This window comes from Nymphaea colorata, chromosome 12, assembly GCF_008831285.2.
Source record: "Nymphaea colorata isolate Beijing-Zhang1983 chromosome 12, ASM883128v2, whole genome shotgun sequence".
In the NCBI taxonomy this organism is placed as follows: domain Eukaryota; kingdom Viridiplantae; phylum Streptophyta; class Magnoliopsida; order Nymphaeales; family Nymphaeaceae; genus Nymphaea; species Nymphaea colorata.
In genome coordinates this window covers 5,412,071-5,435,039 of record NC_045149.1, presented here as the reverse complement: position 1 = coordinate 5,435,039, position 22,969 = coordinate 5,412,071, and the positions used below count along the sequence as shown (strand labels likewise).

Genomic DNA, 22,969 nt, shown 5'->3' with positions numbered 1-22,969 from the left:
GGGCGCAGCCCTGTTTTCCAAGTTGAATCTTCGCGCAGGATATCATCAGATACGGATTGCGCTGCAGGATGTTCCTATGACAACATTTTTGACACCGGATGGGCATTACAAGTTCCGTGTTATGCCGTTCGGACTCACTAACGCCTCAACGACATTCCAATCGCTCATGAATGATATTTTTCGGTCGCACCTGCACAGGCTCGTACTGGTCTTCGTTGATGACATCCTTGTCTTTAGTGCAGATGAAGAGGCGCATTTAGATCATCTGCGGGTGGTGTTATCTACACAAGGCATCACTCCCTTCATGCCAAGCTATCCAAGTGCTCATTCGGGACGAGCCAAGTCACATATCTTGGCCATGTGATCGGCAAGGGCAGCGTGAGAATGGAAGAGGATAAAGTGCTAGCCGTGCGTAATTGGGCCACTCCACAATCGGTCAAGGAGTTACGCGGTTTTCTGGGTTTGGCAGGATACTACCGTAAGTTCGTGTCGAAATTTTGGGAGTATCGCCGCACCATTGGCACATCTGACAAAAAGGGACCAGTTTCGATGGACCGACCAGACTGAGGAAGCATTTGCCAAGCTCAAAAATGTCATCACGTCAGTGCCGGTCTTACGCATGCTCGATTTCACTATGCAATTCGAGGTAGAAACGGACGCCTCAGACGTAGGGGTAGGAGTTGTTTTGAGCCAAGGCAAGCACCCTGTGGCGTTCTTCAATCGCGCAATGGGGCCCACCTTCTGCAGTAAATCTGCCTACGAGCGCGAGCTCATCGCTATGGTGCTGGCTGTTCTTAGATGGCGTCATTACTTATTGTGCCAGAAGTTTGTGGTGATCACAGACCACCATAGCCTGCGTTATTGTCTCCAACAGAAAACCTTGGTACCCGCCGTGCAGCGTTGGGTGATGAAATTGCTTAGTTTCGATTTTGAGATTCGACATCGCAGTGGGAAAGAAAATCCTGCAGCAGATGGACTATCTCGACAAGTGTAGGAAGGGCAAGGCTTTTGGATATTCTCAACCATTCATTGTGACATATGTGGCAGATATTCAGCAAGCTCATCGATCGGCCGCATCTGTGCAGCGCATACGAACTGAGCTAACACAAGATTCTACGAGACAATATGGTTATGAATGGTGCCCCCCTTACCTCTACTTCCGCAATAGAATATTTATCTGACCGAGACAGACTTGCCAGACATTTTGATCTCATATTTTCATGATTTGAAAGGTACAGGTCATGAAGGAGTAGAGGGGATTTACAGACGCTTGAGGGCAGCATTTTTTTGGCCGGGGATGAAGTGTGAGGTGCGGGAGTATGTGCGGCAGTGTGAGGTATGTCAACGCAACAAGTATGAGACTACGCGTTCAGCAGGCTTATTGCAGCTAGATTTAGGAGGACATATCCATGGATTTTATCGAAAGCTTACCCAGCTCCCACGGTAAGTCTGTCATATTGGTGGTGGTAGACAGGCTTTCTAAGTATGCACATTTCATACCTCTCGCACACCCTTTTTCAGCCAAACAGTAGCGCAAACTTTTCAAGAACAAGTGGGCAAACTACATTGGATGCCACGTTCCATTGTAAGTGACCGTGACTCGATGTTCCTTAGTGCTTTTTGGCAAGAGTATTTCAGACTACAGGGCACTCAACTTAAGATGAGTACGGCATATCACCCACAAACAGATGGACAGACAGAGGTTGTAACCGGAGCCTGGATACTTATTTGAGGTGTTTCGTTGGGGAGCGTCCCAAAACATGGGTTAACTTCTTATCTTTGGCAGAGTTCGCTTATAATACAAGCTGGCATACTTCCACGAACATCACCTCCTTTGAGGCCGTTTACGGGCGCCCCCCTCCCACGATTCGCAGGTATCAGCCGGGTACGGCACGGGAGGAGTCAGTAGATGCGCAGTTGCGGTGCCGCGATGTGATCCTTAAGGATCTTAAGGAACACCTTGCAGCAGCGAGAAATCGTATGGTGATCCAATACAACCGGTGCCATCGAGACCTTTAGTTCCAGGAAGGAGAATGGGTATTCCTAAGGCGGCCACCCCAACGGTTAGTAGGGATGCGCGGGGCCGGTAAAAGTAAATTGCTCTCGAGGTATGTTGGCCCCTATGAAATTTTGAAAAGGGTAGACCCCCTCGCCTACGAACTGCGGTTACCACTGGGCAGCACCATGCAATCAGTCTTTCATGTGTCTAAGCTAAAAGCGTGCCTCAAGCCACCGACAGAAGGAGAAGTCTCTGCAGCACCAGCCCTGGCGATCCCCACTGACATGCATCCCTTACGCCGAGTAGGGGTACGTCGCCTCAAAGTAGATGAAAGGTGGAAGTCGTAGTGGCTGATTGAATGGCTCTCCGAGGAGGAGTTACCAGCTACATGGGAAGATCCAGAGGATCTACAGCAGCGATTCCCATCCTTCACACCTTGAGGACAAGGTGTTTTTGGAAGGGGGGAGTATTTGTTACGATCCATGGATGGATCGTAGTACATGGGGGTCGAGCATCAGTATTTGTGTTCCGTAGTTGTGTTCTTTAAGTTTTATGTTAGATTGGTCCAATACGGATCTGGTTTCAGTAGGTGTTGGTCCGGGCCAGACCCATAGTTGTTTTGTGCTTAAGCTTGAGTTTTGCCCCAATTAATCGAACTTGAAGTTGATTTTCTTTTCTCTCGTTCTCTCCTCTCTTCTTCTTTCTCCTTCACGCCGCTTGTTAGCTGCCGGCTAACACATTGGTTGGTGTAAAATTAGCTGGTTGAACAAATATGATGGGGAATAAGAGAAACATAGCAAGAAAGGAAACAAAAGGCCAATATGAGAAAAAGGTTGTTTACTTATTTGTCTAGCTGAATGTTTTGAACTTACTTCCCAACCAACTTTGTCTCAAGTAGTTTCAGTACTTGTTGGGATCTAAAAATGGGACCTTTCAACTGCAACTATACCTATTTCTTTGTACTAATATTTTTGGTAGAATAAGTAGCTACATGTGTAAGCATTGTGGCTTGGAAATATTGGTTGCAAGGAACCTACAGTTATTGTATCTGATGGACGTTATCCACCACTGGACTTTTGGTTCTTATAGGTGGTGAAAGTATTTATGGTGGTACTTTTGCTGATGAGTTTCATTCACGGCTTAGATTCAACCACAGGGGACTAGTTGCTTGTGCTAATGCTGGATCTTCACATACAAATGGCAGCCAGTTCTTCATATCTCTTGATCGTTGTGATTGGCTTGATCGCAAGAACACCATCTTTGGAAAGGTTATTTATGGTCCATATTTTGATTTTCTATCTCATTCTTGTCGGCGCTAGTTTTTTGGTAATCTGCTTATAATGTTACCTGCAGGTTACTGGAGACTCAATATTCAATCTTCTAAGGATCGGCGACATCGAGACTGATGAGAATGATAGGCCCATAGATTCACCTCCACGGATTATTTCTTTTGAGGTAGTAGATCTCAATATGTAGTTTTCTGAATTAGTGTGATTTTTTTTTTTTGCTAGAATCATAGTTATAATGACTTCAATACCAATGCTGTTTTTGAAGCATATGTGAACTTAATGTTATCTAAGAATGATGTTAGTTGTTCAAATCTTTTGGGGAAATAAGTTTAAGAAAGCTAGTTTTTCCAGGCAAGAATTTAAAGTTTATGTTTTTGTATATTAGAGCTCATTCGCTTAATGAATGCCTTTTCTTGTGCCTTCTTTTCATTTTTCACAAATTTTTTTTAAAATGTTGGAATTTATCTGAAAGTCTCTAATGTCATGAGAAGCGGCTGAGACTGCTGATATCTTGAGTATGTTCATCATATCAATTCAGTCCAACACTGGACAAAAATGTTCTAGGTGTTGCAATAGAGAAACTGTGTTGTCAGTCTGCAAGTTATTTTCAATCCAACCTCAAAATTTGTTACAGCCGGCTGTCTTAGAGAGAGAAAAATTCATCTAATTTACTAACCCTAATCTCAATAATATAGAGATTAGGGCAGCGATAGAGACTTACAAATAACATCTGTTACAGCTGGCAGCCTTAGAGAGAAAAACGTTCATCCATTCACTAACCCTAATTTCCATAATAAAGAGATTAGGGTTGAAGAGAGATTTACAAAGTACATCAACAAAAAATAGAGGAATGTTTAAAGAGACCTCCTAACTATTAAATATTGCAAAGAACCACCTAGAAACATAAACTCTTCTAATTCAACACTCCCCCTGAGCATACATATTAATCATGCTCAGCTTGTCACAACATCTAAAATAATCACCAATAGGAAGAGCTTTAGTGAAGACATCTGCAGCTTGATCTTTTGATGATATATGAATGGTGGTTATGGTTCCTCCTTGAACGAGTTCCTGAATGTAATGGTAGTCCACTTCAATATGTTTAGTTCTCTCATGGAAAACTGGATTGTTCGCAATGTATGTGGCTCTTCGATTGTCACAATACATCTTTATGGGAAGTGGAATCGACACACTTAGGCTAGATAGCATGGATTTAGCCCAAGTCATTTCAGCGGCAGTTTGAGCCATTGCTTTGTATTCAGATTTTGTACTAGTTCTTGACACCTCATTTTGCAGTTTGCTTCTCCAGGATATAAGTTTGTCTCCCACAAATACACGGAATCCTGTGGTAGACTTTTTGTCTTCGACTAAGCCAATATAGTCGGCATCATTATAGGTTTCCACTTCCAAGGCCTTGCCTTTTGTAAACAGAAGTTCTTTACCTAGAGACGATTCAAATATTTTCCCACCATTAATGTTGCATACCAATGAACTTTTCTGGATCTTTCCATGAATTGACTTAGCTTCTCCATTGCAAAACTAATGTTTGGTTTAGTCACAATAACGTAGAGGAGCTTCCCAATAAGGGATTTGTATGATCGAGAATCCACTAATTCTGATTGGTCATGATGTATGGGTAGATTCATAGGTGAAGTAGCCGGTTTAGCTCTTAGGCCCTAGCATCCCGGTGTCCTGCAACAAATCAAGAACATGCTTCCGTTGGGATAGAACTACACCTTCCTTGTTGCGAGCAACTTCTATTGCTTAGAAATATCGTAGTTGACCAAGATCGTTCGTCACAAAGTGTTTTTGGAGAAACAACTTTGTATTAGAAATTTCTTGATCAAAGCCACCTGTCAGGATAATATCGTCAACATAAATTACTAGAATGGTCATATCCCTGGAATTTTTCTTGATAAACAAAAAATGATCAAGAGGGGGTCTCGCAAAGCCACACTTTGAACCACGCACGAGGACTCTGCTTGAATCCATATATAGCCTTCTTCAGTTTGCACACTTTTCCACACTCCCCCTATCATTCAAACTATAGTGGCTGTTGCATATAGACAGTCTTATGGAGATCACTATACAAAAAATCATTTTTGACATCAAGTGGATACATGTGTCAGTCATGGTGTACAGCCACGGAGATGATAAGCCCGATGGTTCCCCAACTGGGCAACAGGAGAAAAATGAGGATGACTTTCTTGGATTAAATGTCTCGATTAATGTTTTAATAATAGAAGTGTAAGCATGGATGTTATAAAGCTTGAAAGGATCAGCTTTCTAGACAATGCATCAAATTTTGAAGGTTTGCTTAATCCAGTAATGCTTAGTTGACTCGTGGTTGTAGCTTTGTTTAAATCTGCTTTGGCCTCAGTGGGAACTAAGATTAACCTGTATTAACATTCTGTAAAATTCCAGAGTCAAACTCCGCAACTCAAGCAACATCTGTTAGTGAAGATATTTGTCATGTATGCATGAAAAATGTACAGGTGTCATATAAACCATCATCTATCACCTTTTTGCTTTGATGGAGATTCTTTTTTTTGTAAAACAACTTTCCAGCCCCACTGGGTTTACTTACAAGGCCTTGATGTTGTAAAAACCAATGACTGTTGGAGAACCCAAATACATACAGTACTGGTTTTCTCTGTGAATTGGTAGAATTTGTTTGATCTTCAATAGCAGATCTGAAATAAGGACCTGAGGATCTGCAGGGTGAATTTTTTCTAAGACAGTGCAGATGAACCATTCCACTTAGAGTAAACATCTTCCTGGTTCACAAATATAGCTCTTCATGAATTCAGCAGGCTGTAATTTCTGTTTAAGTAGGAATAATCTTGTGGCACTATATCATGTCACAAGTGATGGATGCTAACATGGCTTCAGTTTGCTGAGTCTATTTCTTTCTGTTAGTGTAACTTTTTAATGTAAACTTGCTTGGGTTCCATAAAAAGTAGTTTTTCAAGATCCCTCATGCTGTATATGTTTTTTCCACATTTTCTGGTAATATTTTGCTAAAATGGTGCAGATATTGTGGAATCCCTTTGATGATATTATTCCTAGACGGGTACCTGGGAAAGTATTACCTACTGTGGCTGATAGTAGCGGCAAGGAGAACAAGAAAACTGTGAAGTGTGTACTAGCCGCCTGTGAATGCATTCCATAAAGATCTCATCCAATTTGAGCTTATGTGCTTGTTTGTGCTCCTATGTGCATCTGAACTTCAGTCACTTATTGTAGGAAGTTGAACTTGCTTTCATTTGGAGAAGAAGCAGAAGAGGAGGAGAAGGGGCTAGCTGCTGTTAAGGAAAAGATTAAGAGCAGTCATGATGTACTGAATGATCCTCGCCTTCTGAAAGGTGAACCAACAGATCAAAAGCAGGTAAACATTGTGCATAAAGCATGCCCATGGCTGTGCATAAAGTTGAATTTGAAATTTTCCAAACTTATGTCTGTCATGAATTTTTAGAATATCATGGCTACTATCCAGAGAACACATTAGAAAAACATTATACATTTTTGGAGATGCAGCTAATAAATATGTTGTGTGAAAAAGGTTATAAATTTAATTAAATTACTAAAAAATGACAACACTAGTAACAAAAATGCATATAGCACCTGTGTCAATCTAAAGGTATCTAGCTTCACAAATTTGTTGTGAACTTGTTAGAATCTTGTTTTCTGCAGATGCAAACATTTTCACATAAAATATGCATAGGCGTTTGTGTATGTGTATGTGTGGGTGAATGTTCGGAAGCTTATTGAATCTACCAAGTTATCTCAGGTGACCCAGCCGAGTCATTTGAGTTTTGGCTGAGTCTGCCAAGTTTTGCCAACTCAGCTAAGGCACCAGTTGGTTTAATTGAGTCACTTAAGCATACGATATATGTGCATATGTAACATACTATGTAAATGATATCAAATGTGCAAGTGTGCCTGGGGTATGTGTATATTTGTGGATATTCAATCGTATTTTAAATTATATTACATACAAAAGATGCATATACATATACTAATCACATCATTATCATAAATATATTTTTTAAAATTTTCACATACATAATTGTGTGTACTATTTTAATGAACACAAAGATGATTATATGCATACATGGATATGTTTTATGCAAAAAATGAAGGCGTCAAAATCAGTCTGACAGTGATGATGAGTCCCCAGTTGCTGTACTATGGGTTGAGTCTGGGTTGGGCTTTAAAGCCTGTGTGTTGTGTGTCTAGATGCATTTATTCTCCATACCAAGGTTAGCAAAGTTAATGATTTCATTTCATCCATGTATAATCTTGATATTCTTTCTGGGGGGACTGAACATGGTTTGTGCATGTAGTATGTTGTGCTTGTGTCTGGACATTGATGCTTGCATGCTTGTATTTGTCTGTATGTTTATGTGCCCATGTGTATTTGAAGGTGTGCCTGTTATAATATAAATAGTTTAAAACTTTTTTTTATGAAATACCTCTGATAGATAACTTATTTGGCTTCAGGATTTATTAGAGCAAGAGCAGACTAAACAAATACAGAAATCAGTTCGTGAAGCTCTGGTCTCTCATAAAACTAATCCACAAAGTGAGGATGTGGAGTCTCTTGACTCCCATGATCAGAGTGATGATGATGAGATGAAGTTTGATGAACGCATGCGCTTGCAGATACTTAGAAAGCAGAGGGAGTTGGGAGTTATCAATGTTCCAAAAAAGTCAAAAAATGGTAATGCTATCACTTGAGTTGAGACAACAAACAGTTTGGATAGTTGGGCTTGCATTGTTTTGGGCTCTGTTGAATTACATTACCTATAGGGATTGGACCAGGCCTATTCTACACTTGGTAAGATACCATCAGTCAGGCTTTTGGTGCCTTGAGACGTATGAGTCCTAGACTGACAAATAGCAGGCTGCCTTTAGGGCACACTGGGAGTGAAAGAAAAACCTGCCAGATAAAGAAAATATTGCCTAACAGAAATTTAGCTAAGAACAGACTCTTCAAAAAAGGGGTGGCACCTTGTTGACCCTACAGGTGCAGCTCCAATATGCAACCTGATTGCACCCTCACCCTATTCTCTTACATTGTTCCCCTTTTTTTCTTTTTCTCCTCTCTCCCTCTCTTTCCTTTTTTAGTTTATTTCTCCCTTTTTCATTCCCTCCAGTTTTTCACTCCCCCCAGTTTTTCAGTCCCCTCTCTTTCCCCTTTTTTCAGCGGTTTTGGGCAATGTCACAGATCGCATATTTTCGAAAATGTCATGATATTAACATGGACAAATAAGAAAAACGAAAAACGGGAAAAAATTGCTATATTTTGAAAAAAAGAGGAAAATATTTATTGCATTGTTATCATATATTGCGTTTTTTTCACGTTTTTTTCACAATTTTTTCATTTTCCTATTTTTTAGCATTGATATTGTCATGGATTGAGATTTAAACTTAACCTAAATAATTTTTCATCATTTTTATCACCGTTAAAATGTCCTTTTTATCACTTTTGTATAGTCTTATTTATGTTTTCTTATTAGTTTCTGATTTATTTTATTAAATTTTATTTAGACCTAATTTCATTTATTTTGTAAAGTTTTTTGAGTTTTATCCAAGATTTTTTTGAGAAAAGGAATGTTGCCAAAAAATACACAAGAAAAATCTCGTCGTTAAAAACCCGAGAACGATATGTGTGACAATGGTCTTAGGTCATGCATTCTCTCTCCCCCTTTCTCTCTCTCCTGTCCTTTGAAAGAGACTACACCTAGACATCCTTTCTAAACAGTCGTCCTTTAAAAAGGACAACCAGCATGTTTTCCTTTTGAGGATGGTAGGTTCCATTGTCACGGAAAACATGTCCTATTGAAAAAAAAACGCGTATAATATGCCAAAACACAGTCAGCTGTATAAAACGTGAAAAAATGCGTCTTTTTTAAAAAAACGTTAGAAAATTAAAAAAAAACCTTATTATACGCGTTTTGTACATGTTTTTTCACGTTTTTTCTGTATTTTTAATTATTTTTTACTTTTTTATAATTTTTAAGATTTATTAAGTGTTTTAATTTTTTTAAAAATTTGCTGAGATTTTCCCGAGATATTCCTGAGATATACAACTTTGTGTATTATACTCGAGAAATTCCTCGCCGTATGATACCCATACACGTTTTTTGTGACAATGATATATATATATATATATCGTGTCCTTGCACCCAATTTTCTTAGACTGCTCGCATTCACTCCCTAGATTTGTGAATAGTTAGATCATGACAGAGATGGCATTAGACAGTATAACACCCCAAAAGTTTAGTCTCATATTGAAGATTGTGTGGGATCTTATAAAGGGGGTTGTTTAATGGGTAGTTATCCCTGAAACTGGTAAAGGGCGGGTTGGGATCCGCCAGATCAGGTGCCCGAGTGTGGAAGTGGGTCGGGTCGTTATAGTAGTATCAGTATATCAGATCATTGTTCAACACTCAGACATGGGGTCCCACACGTGCGGACGTGTGTGCTTTAAGGGGGTGGATTGTAACACTTCAAAAGTTTTCTATTTCGGGCTGGAACTGAAATTGTTAAGAGGCGGGTTGGGATCCACCAGACCAGGGGTTTGAGTCCGGAAGTGAGTCGGGTTGTTGTCTAGATTCAAGCCAGCTATGATACAATATTGAAAGCATTGGAAGGAAAAACAAGAAAATTGTCTTTATTAACTCTAATATCTACTTAAATAGAGACTTGTTGAAAATTATAGAGCAGTACATCGTATTACAAGAAAGCAATAAAGAGTACCACCAACTAGAAATATTTCAGCCTACCACTGCAAACTTATGAATATCTCTCTGAACACTTGCAGCCTTTTTTCTTTTTGACACCCTTTTCTTTGACCAAAAAAGCTTTCCCTGGTCCCAAAGTGAAAAGATATGCATTATATGAAGATGAACTTGTAATATTCTTGGTGGGAAAGATGTTCAAAATGCAATGAACTTGATGATTTTCTATTTGTTCTGCAACAGTGCAAATGGACTAATATTGCTGCTTTATTTTTTTTTTTTTTCAGAAAAGCAAAGCATAAAAGAGAGCAAACCTTCTTCCCCTTGGTATGTATTTCAACTATAAATATGCAATCATCTCATGATGCATCAATAAGCAAGCATCCCTTTTTCATTGTTTCCTTTTTCCCCTTTTTCAGACAATGATGATTTTTCACTCTAGATTTTCCTTTTGGAGAAGCTAATCCATTGTAGTTGTAGTTATTGCTGGGTTGATTCTTCTCTTCATAAATATAAATTATGTAATAAGTAAATTGTTAATGCTACATAGAAGCATTCCTCTTAGAAATTAGAATAGCTGTTAACACAAGTAATAGAAACTCTGTTTTAGCCCTTTCTAGTTGTTGAGGGTGATAAGTTCTTGTGTTTGGGAACTAGTCCACTTAATCCAGATCCAGGCAAATTATATTTAAATGGCTTTATTGGTAAGTGCTGAAAAACATACTTGCAATATTTGTTATACCTCGGGGCCACTTATGTCCATGTAAAGTATAATCTGTTCATATTACTGAATTAGGGCCATTGGGGCTGACATTAGTGCTGCTGCCTTGGCTCCTTTCTGTCCTCTCTATTCTCTGTTCAACTTGAGTTGTGGACGCCCAGATATATTTGTTTCTTGAAGTCTTTCGTGCTATTACAGCCAGGTTGCAGTTTTCTTCCAAAAGGTATGCCCATAGAGATTTAAAATCTGTTTGTTGCAGTTAGAATTTTTTTTTTACAGTTCATTGGTCTTATATCTTTTTGTATTCCTTTATTATATTTTGTCTTATTCTGTCAGTCCCCAGGTATCTATATCAATTTATTCCTCTTTGTTTCTGATGCAAGTTCAAGATACATTCATTCCCTCGTCATTAATCAAGTATGATCAGATCTGATCTGTTTCTGATGTCAGATCAGTTCTAGTACTAGCATCTAATCAGAGCAGCACCGGTTCTGATGTCTGGTCAGAGCAGCACTGGTCAGAACAACCCTTCTGATCAGATTTTCAAAGTCTGACCAGGATTCTAACGTCCGATTATTCTTCCTTTTTCAGACTTGTTCTATTCTTTTTTCCTTATTGCTGCCTTATTTGTCTTATTCTTAGCAAAATCAGCCAGAGTACTGATATTTTAGTTTAAATCATATAGAGCTCAGTTTGTGATGAGAGCTTCCCATTTGTGTGTGCCAAACGAAAGAAAAGGGAGCACATATGCTTTATAGCTCTTGTGAGTCTAATCCCTTATCATGTAGTGTCTTGCTCTTTTGAATCATTCTTCTTGCTGTTATGGGACAAATCTCTCTTCCTCTCTTCTTCATATTGATCCTCCTTTGTCGATGTCATCCTGCCTAATGGGTTCCTGTTTGCATACTGGACTCTCTTCCAATTTTCTAAGCCAGCTTGTTTCTGAAAAACTTAATCATACAATTCTTCTGAATGGAAGAGGTAGAATGTACGCCCGAGGATCTTGATATCAGTTCTCTAAACCTGAGGACTTGGATGAGCATGCAGGACTTCGATGCACACCTGAGGACTTGCACACATAACGAGATTCTCCCTTCAGCTATTTTTAGTCCAACCTTTTTATATTTTATCACAAGCAACTGCTAAAATTTGGAAGTGAAATTCCATAAACTCTATGAGGCGACTCTCCATTGTTGCAAATTTCTGTCATGACCTTTGCATGTCTTCTCAGCTCACTGTAGCTTTAAAGTAATCTCCACCTCAGTTTCAAACCAATCCTGAAATGCTTCTATTTTTGCCATTAGTCACCGTCTCACCTGCTCATGTCTGGAAGAGAAAAAATTAGATTTTACAATACTGAAGACATGATAGTTCTAATTTAATAGCTTGAAATTTCTTTTACTTCGTTTTTGACAAATATGGCAGCCTGCCAAAAAGAATTGTTAATTGCAAGTGACTCTAAGTTTCGTGAAAGTAAAAAAGTTTCGTGGGTACCAGGTTGCCCAATGTGAAGCAAGCAATGCCTAGATAATTCAAGCTTTTGTCTCAATAGTCACAAATAACGTCTCAGAGTTTTAAACAACAAGGTGTTTTTCGAGTATAATATGGTGACCTTGAAAAAAATGGAAAAAATACGAGAAAAATATGGTAAATTTTTAAAAAATTTAAAAAACTAAAAATGGAGGGAAAATAAAATAAGTGAGAAACTAATAACACAAACATCACAAGATAAGTAGATTTGCAACAAATAAAAAATAGAAAATGAAAAAAAAAACTGTTTGGCATTAAAAAACTGAAAAAAAAGTGAAAAAAGTGAAGAAACGCATTTTTTTGTTTTTAATGTTTTTTTTTAAAACGCATTTTTTAAAAGTTTTTAAACGGCCATTTAATTTATCGCGTTTTTTTCGAAAAAAAACGTGTTTTCTGTGCGTCACTCTCAAGACTCTCAACTAGTTCTCTTATTGCTTGCACACAAGTATATGACATAGACAATGACCAGGGAAAGACCTGGTTTGGCTATTGGTTGCTATTTGAAGGAATAGGAAACTTCAGTTACTCACTTTTCTGCGGTGATATGCCTGTTCATCTCTTTGTAGAGCATGAATCTATATACATGTTTGTTTACTAATAGTAAGGTGAACTGTACATTCATGTAAAATTTTTAAATCTTGTACAAGTGTGCACCAGTTTATGCACGCTACAAAAAAAAAACAATTGTTTGAGCTAATTTCAAACTGTGGCTGGTCAGGAATGCTGATGAAAGTGAGAAGACTAAGAAGGAAAAGCTAAAATTGAAGGAAAAAGGAATGGGTTCTGAAGCAAGAGCTGAATTAGTAGAGAAGGCATATGGGGATTTGCAATTGCTAAATGCTGCAGAGCGAGAAAGGCATCTACAAGTGCAGAAAAAACGTAGATTGCAGGGTCGTACTGAAGATGTATGTACTAGATTACTTCATCAAAGCTCATGCGTCATCCTATGGCCCACGATTGTGCCCATTTCTTTGGTTACTTTATCAAAACTCTCTCCCTGTGTTCTCAAAGGTCCCCATGCTTGGGTGCTCACATAGGCTAGCTCTTCCTAGGTGAGCTACCACTTGTAATATCTAGTCTATCACCTGGTGTGCCAGGGCCTGCCTAGGTGCTTGATAGTCTAGGCTAAGCGACCTGCCACTTGAGGTCATTGAGGTCTAGGTTGCTCAAGTGCTCAGTAGCTTGGCCTTAATATTTTGTTCCTTCTTTTTTTCTCCCTCACTCTCTCTTCTTTCTTCCTTTCCTTCTTATTTTGAGACATTTTTTTTCTTTCTTTGTGCGTTCTTTCATTTTTTTGGTTGTTGCATCTGATTTTGCATTAAAAGTACGTGCATGTGTGTGTGCATGGATTCATGTGTGCCAGCGCGTTGGCACTTACAGTTACAGTTAATATTAAAATTCATATACCATTGTGCTTTCAATATTTATGTGTTATTTTAGTTTTTTAAAGTCTACTTTGCGTATATATGTATTATCTTCTTAATACCATTCTTGTTTATTAGAATTTTAATAGGAGTGCTGTTTTAGTACAAGCAATGTTAACATCAAAATTGTGCTTAATACCATTCTTGTTTATTAGAATTTTAATAGGAGTGCTGTTTTATTACAAGCAATGTTAACATCAACATCTATGCACCCGCGCCCATGTAACATAGCTTTCGAGCTTTTGGTTATGCTTATCAATATGTTAGGAAATGTTAAATGTATGTTATTGTGCATTGTAATTGTTTTATGTCAGTGTAAAAGCAAAACAGTGTATCATTATCATCAACTGAATCTGAATGTTGAGCCATGGCTGTTATGATGATAAAAGTTGTGTGGCTGAAGATCTTGTTTAAGGATATGGATGCCAACATTGAAGAACCTACATGATTGTGTCATGACACCAAGAGTGCCATTTACTAGTAATCATATATATATATATATATATATATATATATATAATGAAAAGTCTAAACATATCAAGATGGATTGTCACTATGACAGAGAGGAGTATCTTTAAAAGGCTATTAATTTATGCTCTGTTTACTCAGAATACCAGATTGTATATCTCCACCAAGGCACTTGCATCAAGTTGATTCCTATTTCTCAGCAAAATTTTGGTAATATCACTGTAAGTTTTGAGGGGGAGGGGGTGTTAGTTTGTATGTAAGTACATCTATATAATTGCATCATATATTACATTTCCAGTATATATGTTGGACATTCTATATTTGTGAAATGTATACTTATATAGTTATATGACTATATTGTTTTGCTATTTTTTTTTTTCTTTCCTTTTTTTTTCTGCTGTGTTAGCAATTGGCTAGTACGAACAGCTAATTTTCTAGCCGTTGGAACTAATCCGGCGGCTGGTTCCTCTTTTCTTCTTTTGTAACATTCTTCTATAAATAAGGGACCGCTGTCCCATTGTAGTTTATGGCCTTTGCACCTAGTTTTGTGAGGTTTACTTTTATTAATAATATTCATACATACCAGTAAGTCTTATTTCTCTGTGTAAGGCTGAGCTTCTTTTCTAGAGGGCTAGAGCTCTTGTTTACACTGTATATTCCCTTAACTTACAAAAGATGATTGCCCTAATTGGTTAAGTTTAATGACATGATACCCTTACAAACAATGGTTTTTTACAAAGAATGTATACATCTAATATATAGATTGGACAGGATACATATCCAGATCCAAAAATAATAAACAAACAATATACATGTCCCATAACCACCAAAATAATATCACCATGCCCACCAATCGCCTTTGTTTTATAAAGGGCCAAAGGTGCGTCCACCTTTTACAACAAAACATGGTGGCCATGATGGTGCGATTTTGATGGATACCTTTGAGTTTTTCCTAAATTATGTATTTATTTTATATTTAATAGCTTGAACCAAGACTAACTAATATATATATAGACACACATACACATCCAAGTATCTACCTTTTTAATGCTTGCCATGTAATGCTCCAGTAAGTGTTGGATGTGGACGCTTATGTCAGCATCCATACATCAAAGATTCAATGCTCTCTGATGCATCCTCTCATGCCTATACTATAAGAAAGTGGATTTTATTTCAAGTTATTGGAGTGAACAATTTATATTAATGTTTCTTGATGTGCATTTGGTGCCTTGATGGGGTAACCAGGTACTGGGAAGGCTGGAAAAGTTCAGGAGTTCTTTCCTCTCATCAGAGCCTGTTGCTGCGGTTGGAGCATCTAGCAGAGCATCTGGCAGTGATGAAGATGATGATGTTTCTGGTTGGCAGTCAAATCTTTTGAAATTCGAACCTGATCTTTCAAACAAAGTAATGCCTCTTTAGCTTTTGCCTCATAACAATTATTCTTCTTTCTTTATCAATAAACCTCCTCCTGTTTCTAGGATGGAATGGCACGGAAGGATGATCCAGATGCATACTATGTCGAAGATCCCCTTCTTCAGCAGGGTAAGGAGAAGTTTAACAAAATGCAGGCAAAGCTCAAGCGACGGGAACGCGAATGGGCTGGGAAATCACTCACTTGACTTTTGGCAATTATCAAGGTTCCTTATTTATTTTGTTGTATTTTTTATACTTTGAACAAAATTCTCAGAATTTGGATGACGTCATCATAGGTGGTAATTCCTAGTTTGTTTTGATAAATGACTCCTGCAATTGATTGCAATGGACAGGTTTCATGTTAATGATGACTTAGATTGGCTTTTGAATCAAAGGCGGTGCCTGAAGCAACTTTCTCATGCACATGTCAAAGGGGCAATCCATGAGTGCAGGCCATTGATATGAATGCAACGCTGATGAGAATTCAGGAAACTTCATTCCTGACTAATTCAGAATCTTGGAAGCCAAAAAAATGTTAAGGCACCATGTAAAGGTGTTATTGCAATGTGCCAGGTGAATGCACAGGAGAGTTAGGGTAGGAAGAAGATAGACAAAGTATATTAACTGCTGATTACCTTTTGTGTAAGTGCTGATGCTCTTTCACACATTACCACAAATTTTGTTACTTGATTTGTAATGTGAAAAGGATAATGACATGATCCTGTGATGGTAGTGGTAGAAAAAGCAGGTTTCACACTTGTCCTTTTAAATAGCCAGGAATATGATACTTTGAATTAGTGACTTGCAATTTATAGGAAACTTTCCAATCTTGTTGCAGTAAAAATAAACCTCACCGCTTCTTAGGAAACCGTTTTCTATCGTCCTTCAATCACCACTTGCTATGTAAGCAGATATCAAAGACTTTCCTCATCTACTTTTTGACCTGAAATACAAATAGAAATATCTTGCACATATATGACAGTAATGTTTTTCAGATATTTTGAATCTTGGAAGCTAAAATAAGTTTCGTGTCCTTCAATAAGCATCTTGTAGTTCAGAGAAACTAAGAACAATATAATCTTTGTTCTGGAAACAACCAATTGTAATCTTAGGCTTCAAAATGCTTTTGATGAGTTGATGATGATCCTCAAAGGTTTATGATAAGATTCATATTCTTAAAGATCACCAGCTTTGCTTTCTTAATCCATGAACAGATTCTAGGGCTGTCGTTCTTCTTGTTGTAGTCTCGTCAGGCAATGCACATTAGTTAGCAATCTACCTGATGCCGGACCATAGGCCCACTTAAAAGCTAAGTCACACGGGTATTGGTATGATATGGGTACGGAAATGTAGGGACAGGTGCAGCGATTTGAGAAAAATTGAGTACGGAGTACAACAAAGTGTATATGTAAATTTATATATTATATATATATTAATCCATAAAATTTTCAAAAATAAAGAAAAATAAAAGGAAATACAAAAAAAGGAAAAAGTCAAAATTAAAAGAAAAATTAAATTTGAAAATATAATATTATATGCTTTGAAATGCCGCCATACTCAATCGTGCCCATGTACTTGTGTTCCTGAACCCAGGTACCGACATGGGTACATGGGCAAATCACAATTGCACGTGAGATGAAGCTTAAGTGTGGATAATATATATATATATATATATATATATATATATATATATATATATTAACTTTGATCCTAATCTACAACCTCCGCCCTGTTCGACAAAAAAATAAAATTTGCCGGTACTAAAAACATTGACATTTTCCATTGGGATTCATTTTATCTTCGTTTATCTTTTTCATATATCTGCTTAAGGAGCTTTGTTATAGCATTTATAATGGCATGTGTTTAAATGTGCAGCTTGCTAAATAGATATACGTGTGAATTAACTTGTCAACCTCATGAATGTTACTACAAGGTCAGCAGACGGTGTTCAATTCAATATTGTTAAGCAATTTGAGTATTTTTAACCGATTTCTCAAAATGGGCAAAATTCTATAGAAAAATAGAAAAGTGCAGTCTTTGAAAACCAAGTTTTTCATCACCTACAACTAAGTGAAATAAATCCTAATAAATATGCAAAAATCGTATTTGGCCAAGAAATATTAATAAACAACAATCCACACAAAACCACAAAACAAAAATCACAGGTGGCAATAAAGCATGCAAAAGTACAGGAAAAACTACGCCTAAGCAAATGCAGTAACTGCACTTTTTCTAGGTTTTTCCAGACCTATTTGTCCGGTTGCTTCACTCTTTAAAGGCTGTTTGGCAACAGTAACACTATACTATGTTACTGTCTCATGAACCTTTCATAAAAAATGAGGCTGATTCATTAGACAAAATGTTATATGAATCTGTCTCATGAACCTTTCATAAAAATGAGGCTGATTCATTAGACAAAGTGTTATATGAATTTGCCCTATTTTTTGACCGAATCTAACAATATGTTTCAGCCGCCAAACAAACCCTTAGAGAACCCGATATAAAAACATAAAGTAAAATAAATAGGTAACATAGGTCCACCATGAAAATGTGATCCATTGTTCACTTACTAAGTTAAAACCTATGTCTATTCACTAATCCCAAATATAACCAAACAATAGACACACAAAAAACACAATATAAAACTTAATAAAATTCAAAACATGAATTGGACCAACCTTAAATGCATCGTTTCCGGACAACAATGGCAGAAGATGGACGCAGATTTGGCAAATGGAGCAATTAATGGATATTTTTCATTTTAAAATAATTGGGAATTGCAAACCAACCATATTTTTCAGCTTCAACGGTACTGATCAGTTGGGTCAAGGCCATAATGAACAGGATCAAGATTTTGATTGAACCGACTAAATGAGATGAAATATTATTAGTCATGTCATGTCACGTCACAAGCAAAGCCCCCACAATGTAACGTGATGTGCTCCATGGACTTGGAAATACTCCAAGTAGCAGTGGGGTCCATCCTGCAGTAGCAGTGTTGAAAACACCCGTGCAACACTTCAAAAAGGACCTAAAAGACATGAAGAACAAGCTGGATTTCTAAAATGAAGCAAGGGAAAGCATTTTCACATTTGAGACACCAAAAGGAAAACAATTTGATGCAAGCCTTTCGCATTGAAAGCACTTTAGAAAGATGTTTATGTTTTAAATCCAACAAAGACCACGTATCAATAATAATTTACCAATCTCTTTTACAGCAGTTGTGTAACATTCGACGTTTCTACCGGTGAGCAGGTCGGATCTGGAGCAGGGTCTAGATCCAGACCCGAACAACTCACCCGACTAAGGAACCCGATAGCTCAAGGGTTCCGCTCGATGCCTTCAAGCGAGGCAGAACAACAGAGAAAAATGTGGAAGTAGGGTTGAACAACAAATCTAATTACTTCACCTTGGCTTGTTAAAACTTGATTCATAAACAAATTTGAGTCGAGTTATTTGCTTAATGAATTGAGCTCGAGTTCCTAAGAATCTAGTTGAATTCGAATTGAGTTAACTCGAAAAATTTGTCGAACCTTAATCGAGTCAGCCGATTTATGACAAACTCGAGCTCAAGGTTGCTCAAAGTTTCATTAGTAAAGCCGAGCTCGAACTAACTCAACCCGAACTCGATTAGGCTGATGTTCACACCTGGGTGGAACCGTGGAAGTGAGGAAGCGGAAAGGCAGCTGACGACGGAAGCCGAAATGTTGGAACTCTCTCTCTCCCTCTCCCGTCCCCTCCCCCTCTCGTCAACCTCTCACTCCCGCTCCCCCACGCTCACCCCTTCCCTGTTCTCCCTCTATCATAGGAACTCTCTTCTTCTCCCGCATGCCTCCTTACTCTCATACTCTCTGGCACTCTCCCTCTCAACCAAACGTCCTTTCTCTCCTCGTCTCTCTCTCTCTCTTGTCCACACCATCGCCCGAGTCCCAGACCTTACTCTCCCTCACGATTCTCTCGTCTATGCCCTCGACTGCATGCACGCTCACTCTCTCTCTCTTTGGTTCTCTCCCCCTCTCATCTGACTTCACTCCCCCTCTTGTCAGATTTCTCTCCCCTGCTTATCTGATCTCTCTCTAGCTTGCTCACTCCCTCCATCTCCCGCCTTCACTGAACTTGCACTCTCACTCTCACCCCCACATCTCCCTCTGATTTCCCATGTTTGATGCATATTTCTTTTACGTATTCTCTCTTACGATTTTGTGTTGGTTGACGCTAGACCTGTGGAAATATTTGTTGGATAGTTGCCATTGAGCCAGGCGACCATTTGCAACTTCCGCTGCGACTATTATTGCTCCAACAGTATTAATGTTTCCCTCCCTCGGAACATGGGTGTTGGAGCGCAACAGGTTTCGGGCGTCGGCAGCAAGCTATCTTGATGTTGGTGGCTAGAGAGATGCTTGGGGTGGCTGCCGCGGATGCCCTACCTCATCTGGAGCACCGTAGACGCGAGCACAGCTGAACAAGCTTAATTTTTATGGTGATTTGTCCTAAGAATGTTGAAAATTAATTTTTTAACATAATAACTCATGATGAGTTACCTTTTGTTGAATATTGCTTTGCATATGAGGAGGGAGAACTTACATTCACTTGCACGTTAGACTTAAGGTTGTAAGAAGGCGGAACTTGCAATAGAATTGGTAGTGAACATAAATTTTACTATAGATACGTTCAAGTGCATGAATGTGATTTTCTTTTCTTGTTGATCGGATTGAGTGTATGTCTTCTTATTAAATCTAAGGTTGCGTTTGCATCGGACTTTTAATTGGAAAAACATAAATACCGCAATAGTGATGCCTCAAAACGATGTCAACCGTCTCGGGTGTCTAAATTATTTGGTTTGGCACTTAGTAGCGTAATTGGGCAAATTTATGCCTAGCAACCCCCCATTGAACGGTTTCACCGTCATTTGGAACTAACAAATGGAGTAAATGGTGGTTGGAAGGTTAGTGCTTCACTTCGGATCAATAGAAAACGTTTGAAGTAAGTTGAGGTAAAAACTCGTGCGAGCATGTGGCAGTTTAGGAGAAGAGACTTTATAAAAATGTATGCATGATGACTATGTGTACATGTAATAACTACATGCAATGCTTGGGATATGCCAGATGCTCATGAATGTGTACATAGATGGTGGCGAATGACGATCTATAAATATTGGCATCTGTATGATGTGATATATACGTGCACATGATGGCATAGCATGATGATGCCATGCATAGATGAAACATGAACTACGATGAGTACACACTATGCATATGAATAGATGGCATGAAACTGACATGTATGACGCATGATATGTTCCATGGATGACATGAAATGATGGTACACATGGGTGTGACAACATAGACTACATGCCAACACATAATGATGCCAGTATATGCATAAACTAAGTTTGTATAGCTAATATGCATGATATGCACCTGAGTACCATGCAATGTATATATGTGTCACTAACATAGTTTTAATTAATCAAGATAAGGAAATAATTTATCAGAAACTGATATCTAGGATTGTTTGGGGTCCTAGAACGAACTCCTACATGGATTAGGATTTCATAAAACTAAATATCCTACCGAGTAGAAAGTTAACCTCTTCCAAGCACTCTCCCTAGCTGGCGTAATCTAGAGTGCTGCATTGATTAGAAACACATTTCTAGAAGAAATCATTGAAAAGCAAAAGCAGAATCCTGAACATAAAAGACTGGTGGCTGAAAGTTAGAAAGAAGACACTACATATCATCAATATGATGATGGTTCTATATGGTTTAACAATAGGGTATGAGTTCCAAATGAACCAAAGGGGAAAAATAAGCTGTTGGAGGAGAGACATAAAACAAGGTAGGGCATACATCTGGAAAGAACCAAAATGTATGAGAACATAAAGAAAAAATTTTGGTGGTCAGAAACGAAGAAAGAGATTGCATAATTTGTTTAATGGTGCTTAATATGCTAGAAAATTACGGTGGAACACCAAAAGTCTAGTGGTTTGATGCAAGAAATAGAGATCCCTTTGTGGAAGTGAGAGGATATTACAATAGATTTTGTGATATCATTGTCATGAACCCTAAGACAACATGATTCTTTGTGGGTAGTGGTGGAACCCTTGACCCAATCTGCACACTTCTTACTAATCAGGAATTACAATCCCTTGAGAGTTTGGCATACCTATATATTGAAGAGATCGTTACACTCAATGGAATCCTTAAATCAACGATTTCAGATAGGGATCCTAGATTTACATTTAAGTTTTGGAAAAGCTTACAGTAAGCATTAGGCTTAAATTAAAATTGAGCAATGCATTTCAACCCCAAACTAATGGTAGTCAGAATGAACCATCCAAAGGCTAGAAAATATGCTTAGATCTTGTTTATAAGGCTAGCCATCGGGCCAGGCCAAGCTGGCCCAAAGGTCGACAAAGCCGAACTAGGGCTGGCGCGAAGCCCTTGCTGGCGGCCCAAACCCAGCCCGGTTATTTATCAGGCTGGGCTCGACTGTCAGCTTTATGCCCGTTGTGTACTCTGTTCGATGTCTACCCATATTTGAAAATATGAACATTATATACTTTAATATCTTAGAAACCCTTGGTGATGGGCCAAGAGTTTTCAAATGAGCCATTGGCAACACACAAAAGTTACAAAGGGAGTCATTGACAATAAATTATGGGTGTCTAAGTGAGCCGACTGCCTAGATGAATATATATATATATAGACCCCCAATACCCAACTCAGGCCAGCCCGGCCTGACGAGACCCATCACAGGGTGGGTACTGAAGTACTCATTGGGTACCCGACCTATTGTCCAGCCTTTCTTGTATATTAGAATGGAATGATGAAAAGGACAAGCATGTGAAGCTGGCAAAATACACCTACAACAATAGTTACCACTTCAATATTGAAATGACTCCATTTGAAGCTTTGTATAGCCGATCTTGTAGATCACCGATTAGTTGCTGAAATGGGACATAACAAGATGAAGAACCTCTTAGTAATTCAAAATTATACTAATCATGTCAACATGATCAAGAAAAAGCTTTTGGCTACCCAAAGTCGTCAGAAGAGTTATGCATATCAATGACAAAAGGAGCTGCATTTGATATGGGAGGTCATGTGTTCATCAAGATTTCACCCTAAAAGTTTGCAAAGGAGAGGAAACTAAGGCCAAGGTATATTGGGCCATTTAAAATTTTGGACAAAGTTAGGACTATTGCCAATCGGATTGCACTTATACAACAATGTAGTTATGTCTATCTAGTATTTATGTGTCAATGTTATAAAAGTATGTCAAATCTTTCACGTGTGATGGACTATCGAGAGGTAGATTTTCAGGAAGGCATGACAATGGAAGAAACGCCATTTCATATTGTGGATCAAAAGGAACATG

The 22,969-nt window shown here is 38.3% G+C and overlaps 1 protein-coding gene across 1 annotated transcript in view; it reads left to right on the top strand.

Annotated features, from left to right (window-relative positions):
* LOC116265153 (peptidyl-prolyl cis-trans isomerase CYP57) overlaps positions 1-16,387 on the top strand; it is a 35,906-nt gene extending 19,519 nt beyond the window's left edge. The window contains exons 2-11 of the mRNA XM_031645678.2: positions 3,089-3,267; positions 3,353-3,454; positions 6,323-6,426; positions 6,535-6,676; positions 7,792-8,011; positions 10,322-10,361; positions 13,004-13,190; positions 15,423-15,581; positions 15,656-15,814; positions 15,944-16,387. Coding sequence (XP_031501538.1) covers positions 3,089-3,267; positions 3,353-3,454; positions 6,323-6,426; positions 6,535-6,676; positions 7,792-8,011; positions 10,322-10,361; positions 13,004-13,190; positions 15,423-15,581; positions 15,656-15,796 — 1,274 coding nt within the window. The 3' untranslated portion in view covers positions 15,797-15,814; positions 15,944-16,387. The remainder of the gene's footprint in view (positions 1-3,088; positions 3,268-3,352; positions 3,455-6,322; positions 6,427-6,534; positions 6,677-7,791; positions 8,012-10,321; positions 10,362-13,003; positions 13,191-15,422; positions 15,582-15,655; positions 15,815-15,943) is intronic.
* Positions 16,388-22,969: the final 6,582 nt, after the last annotated feature.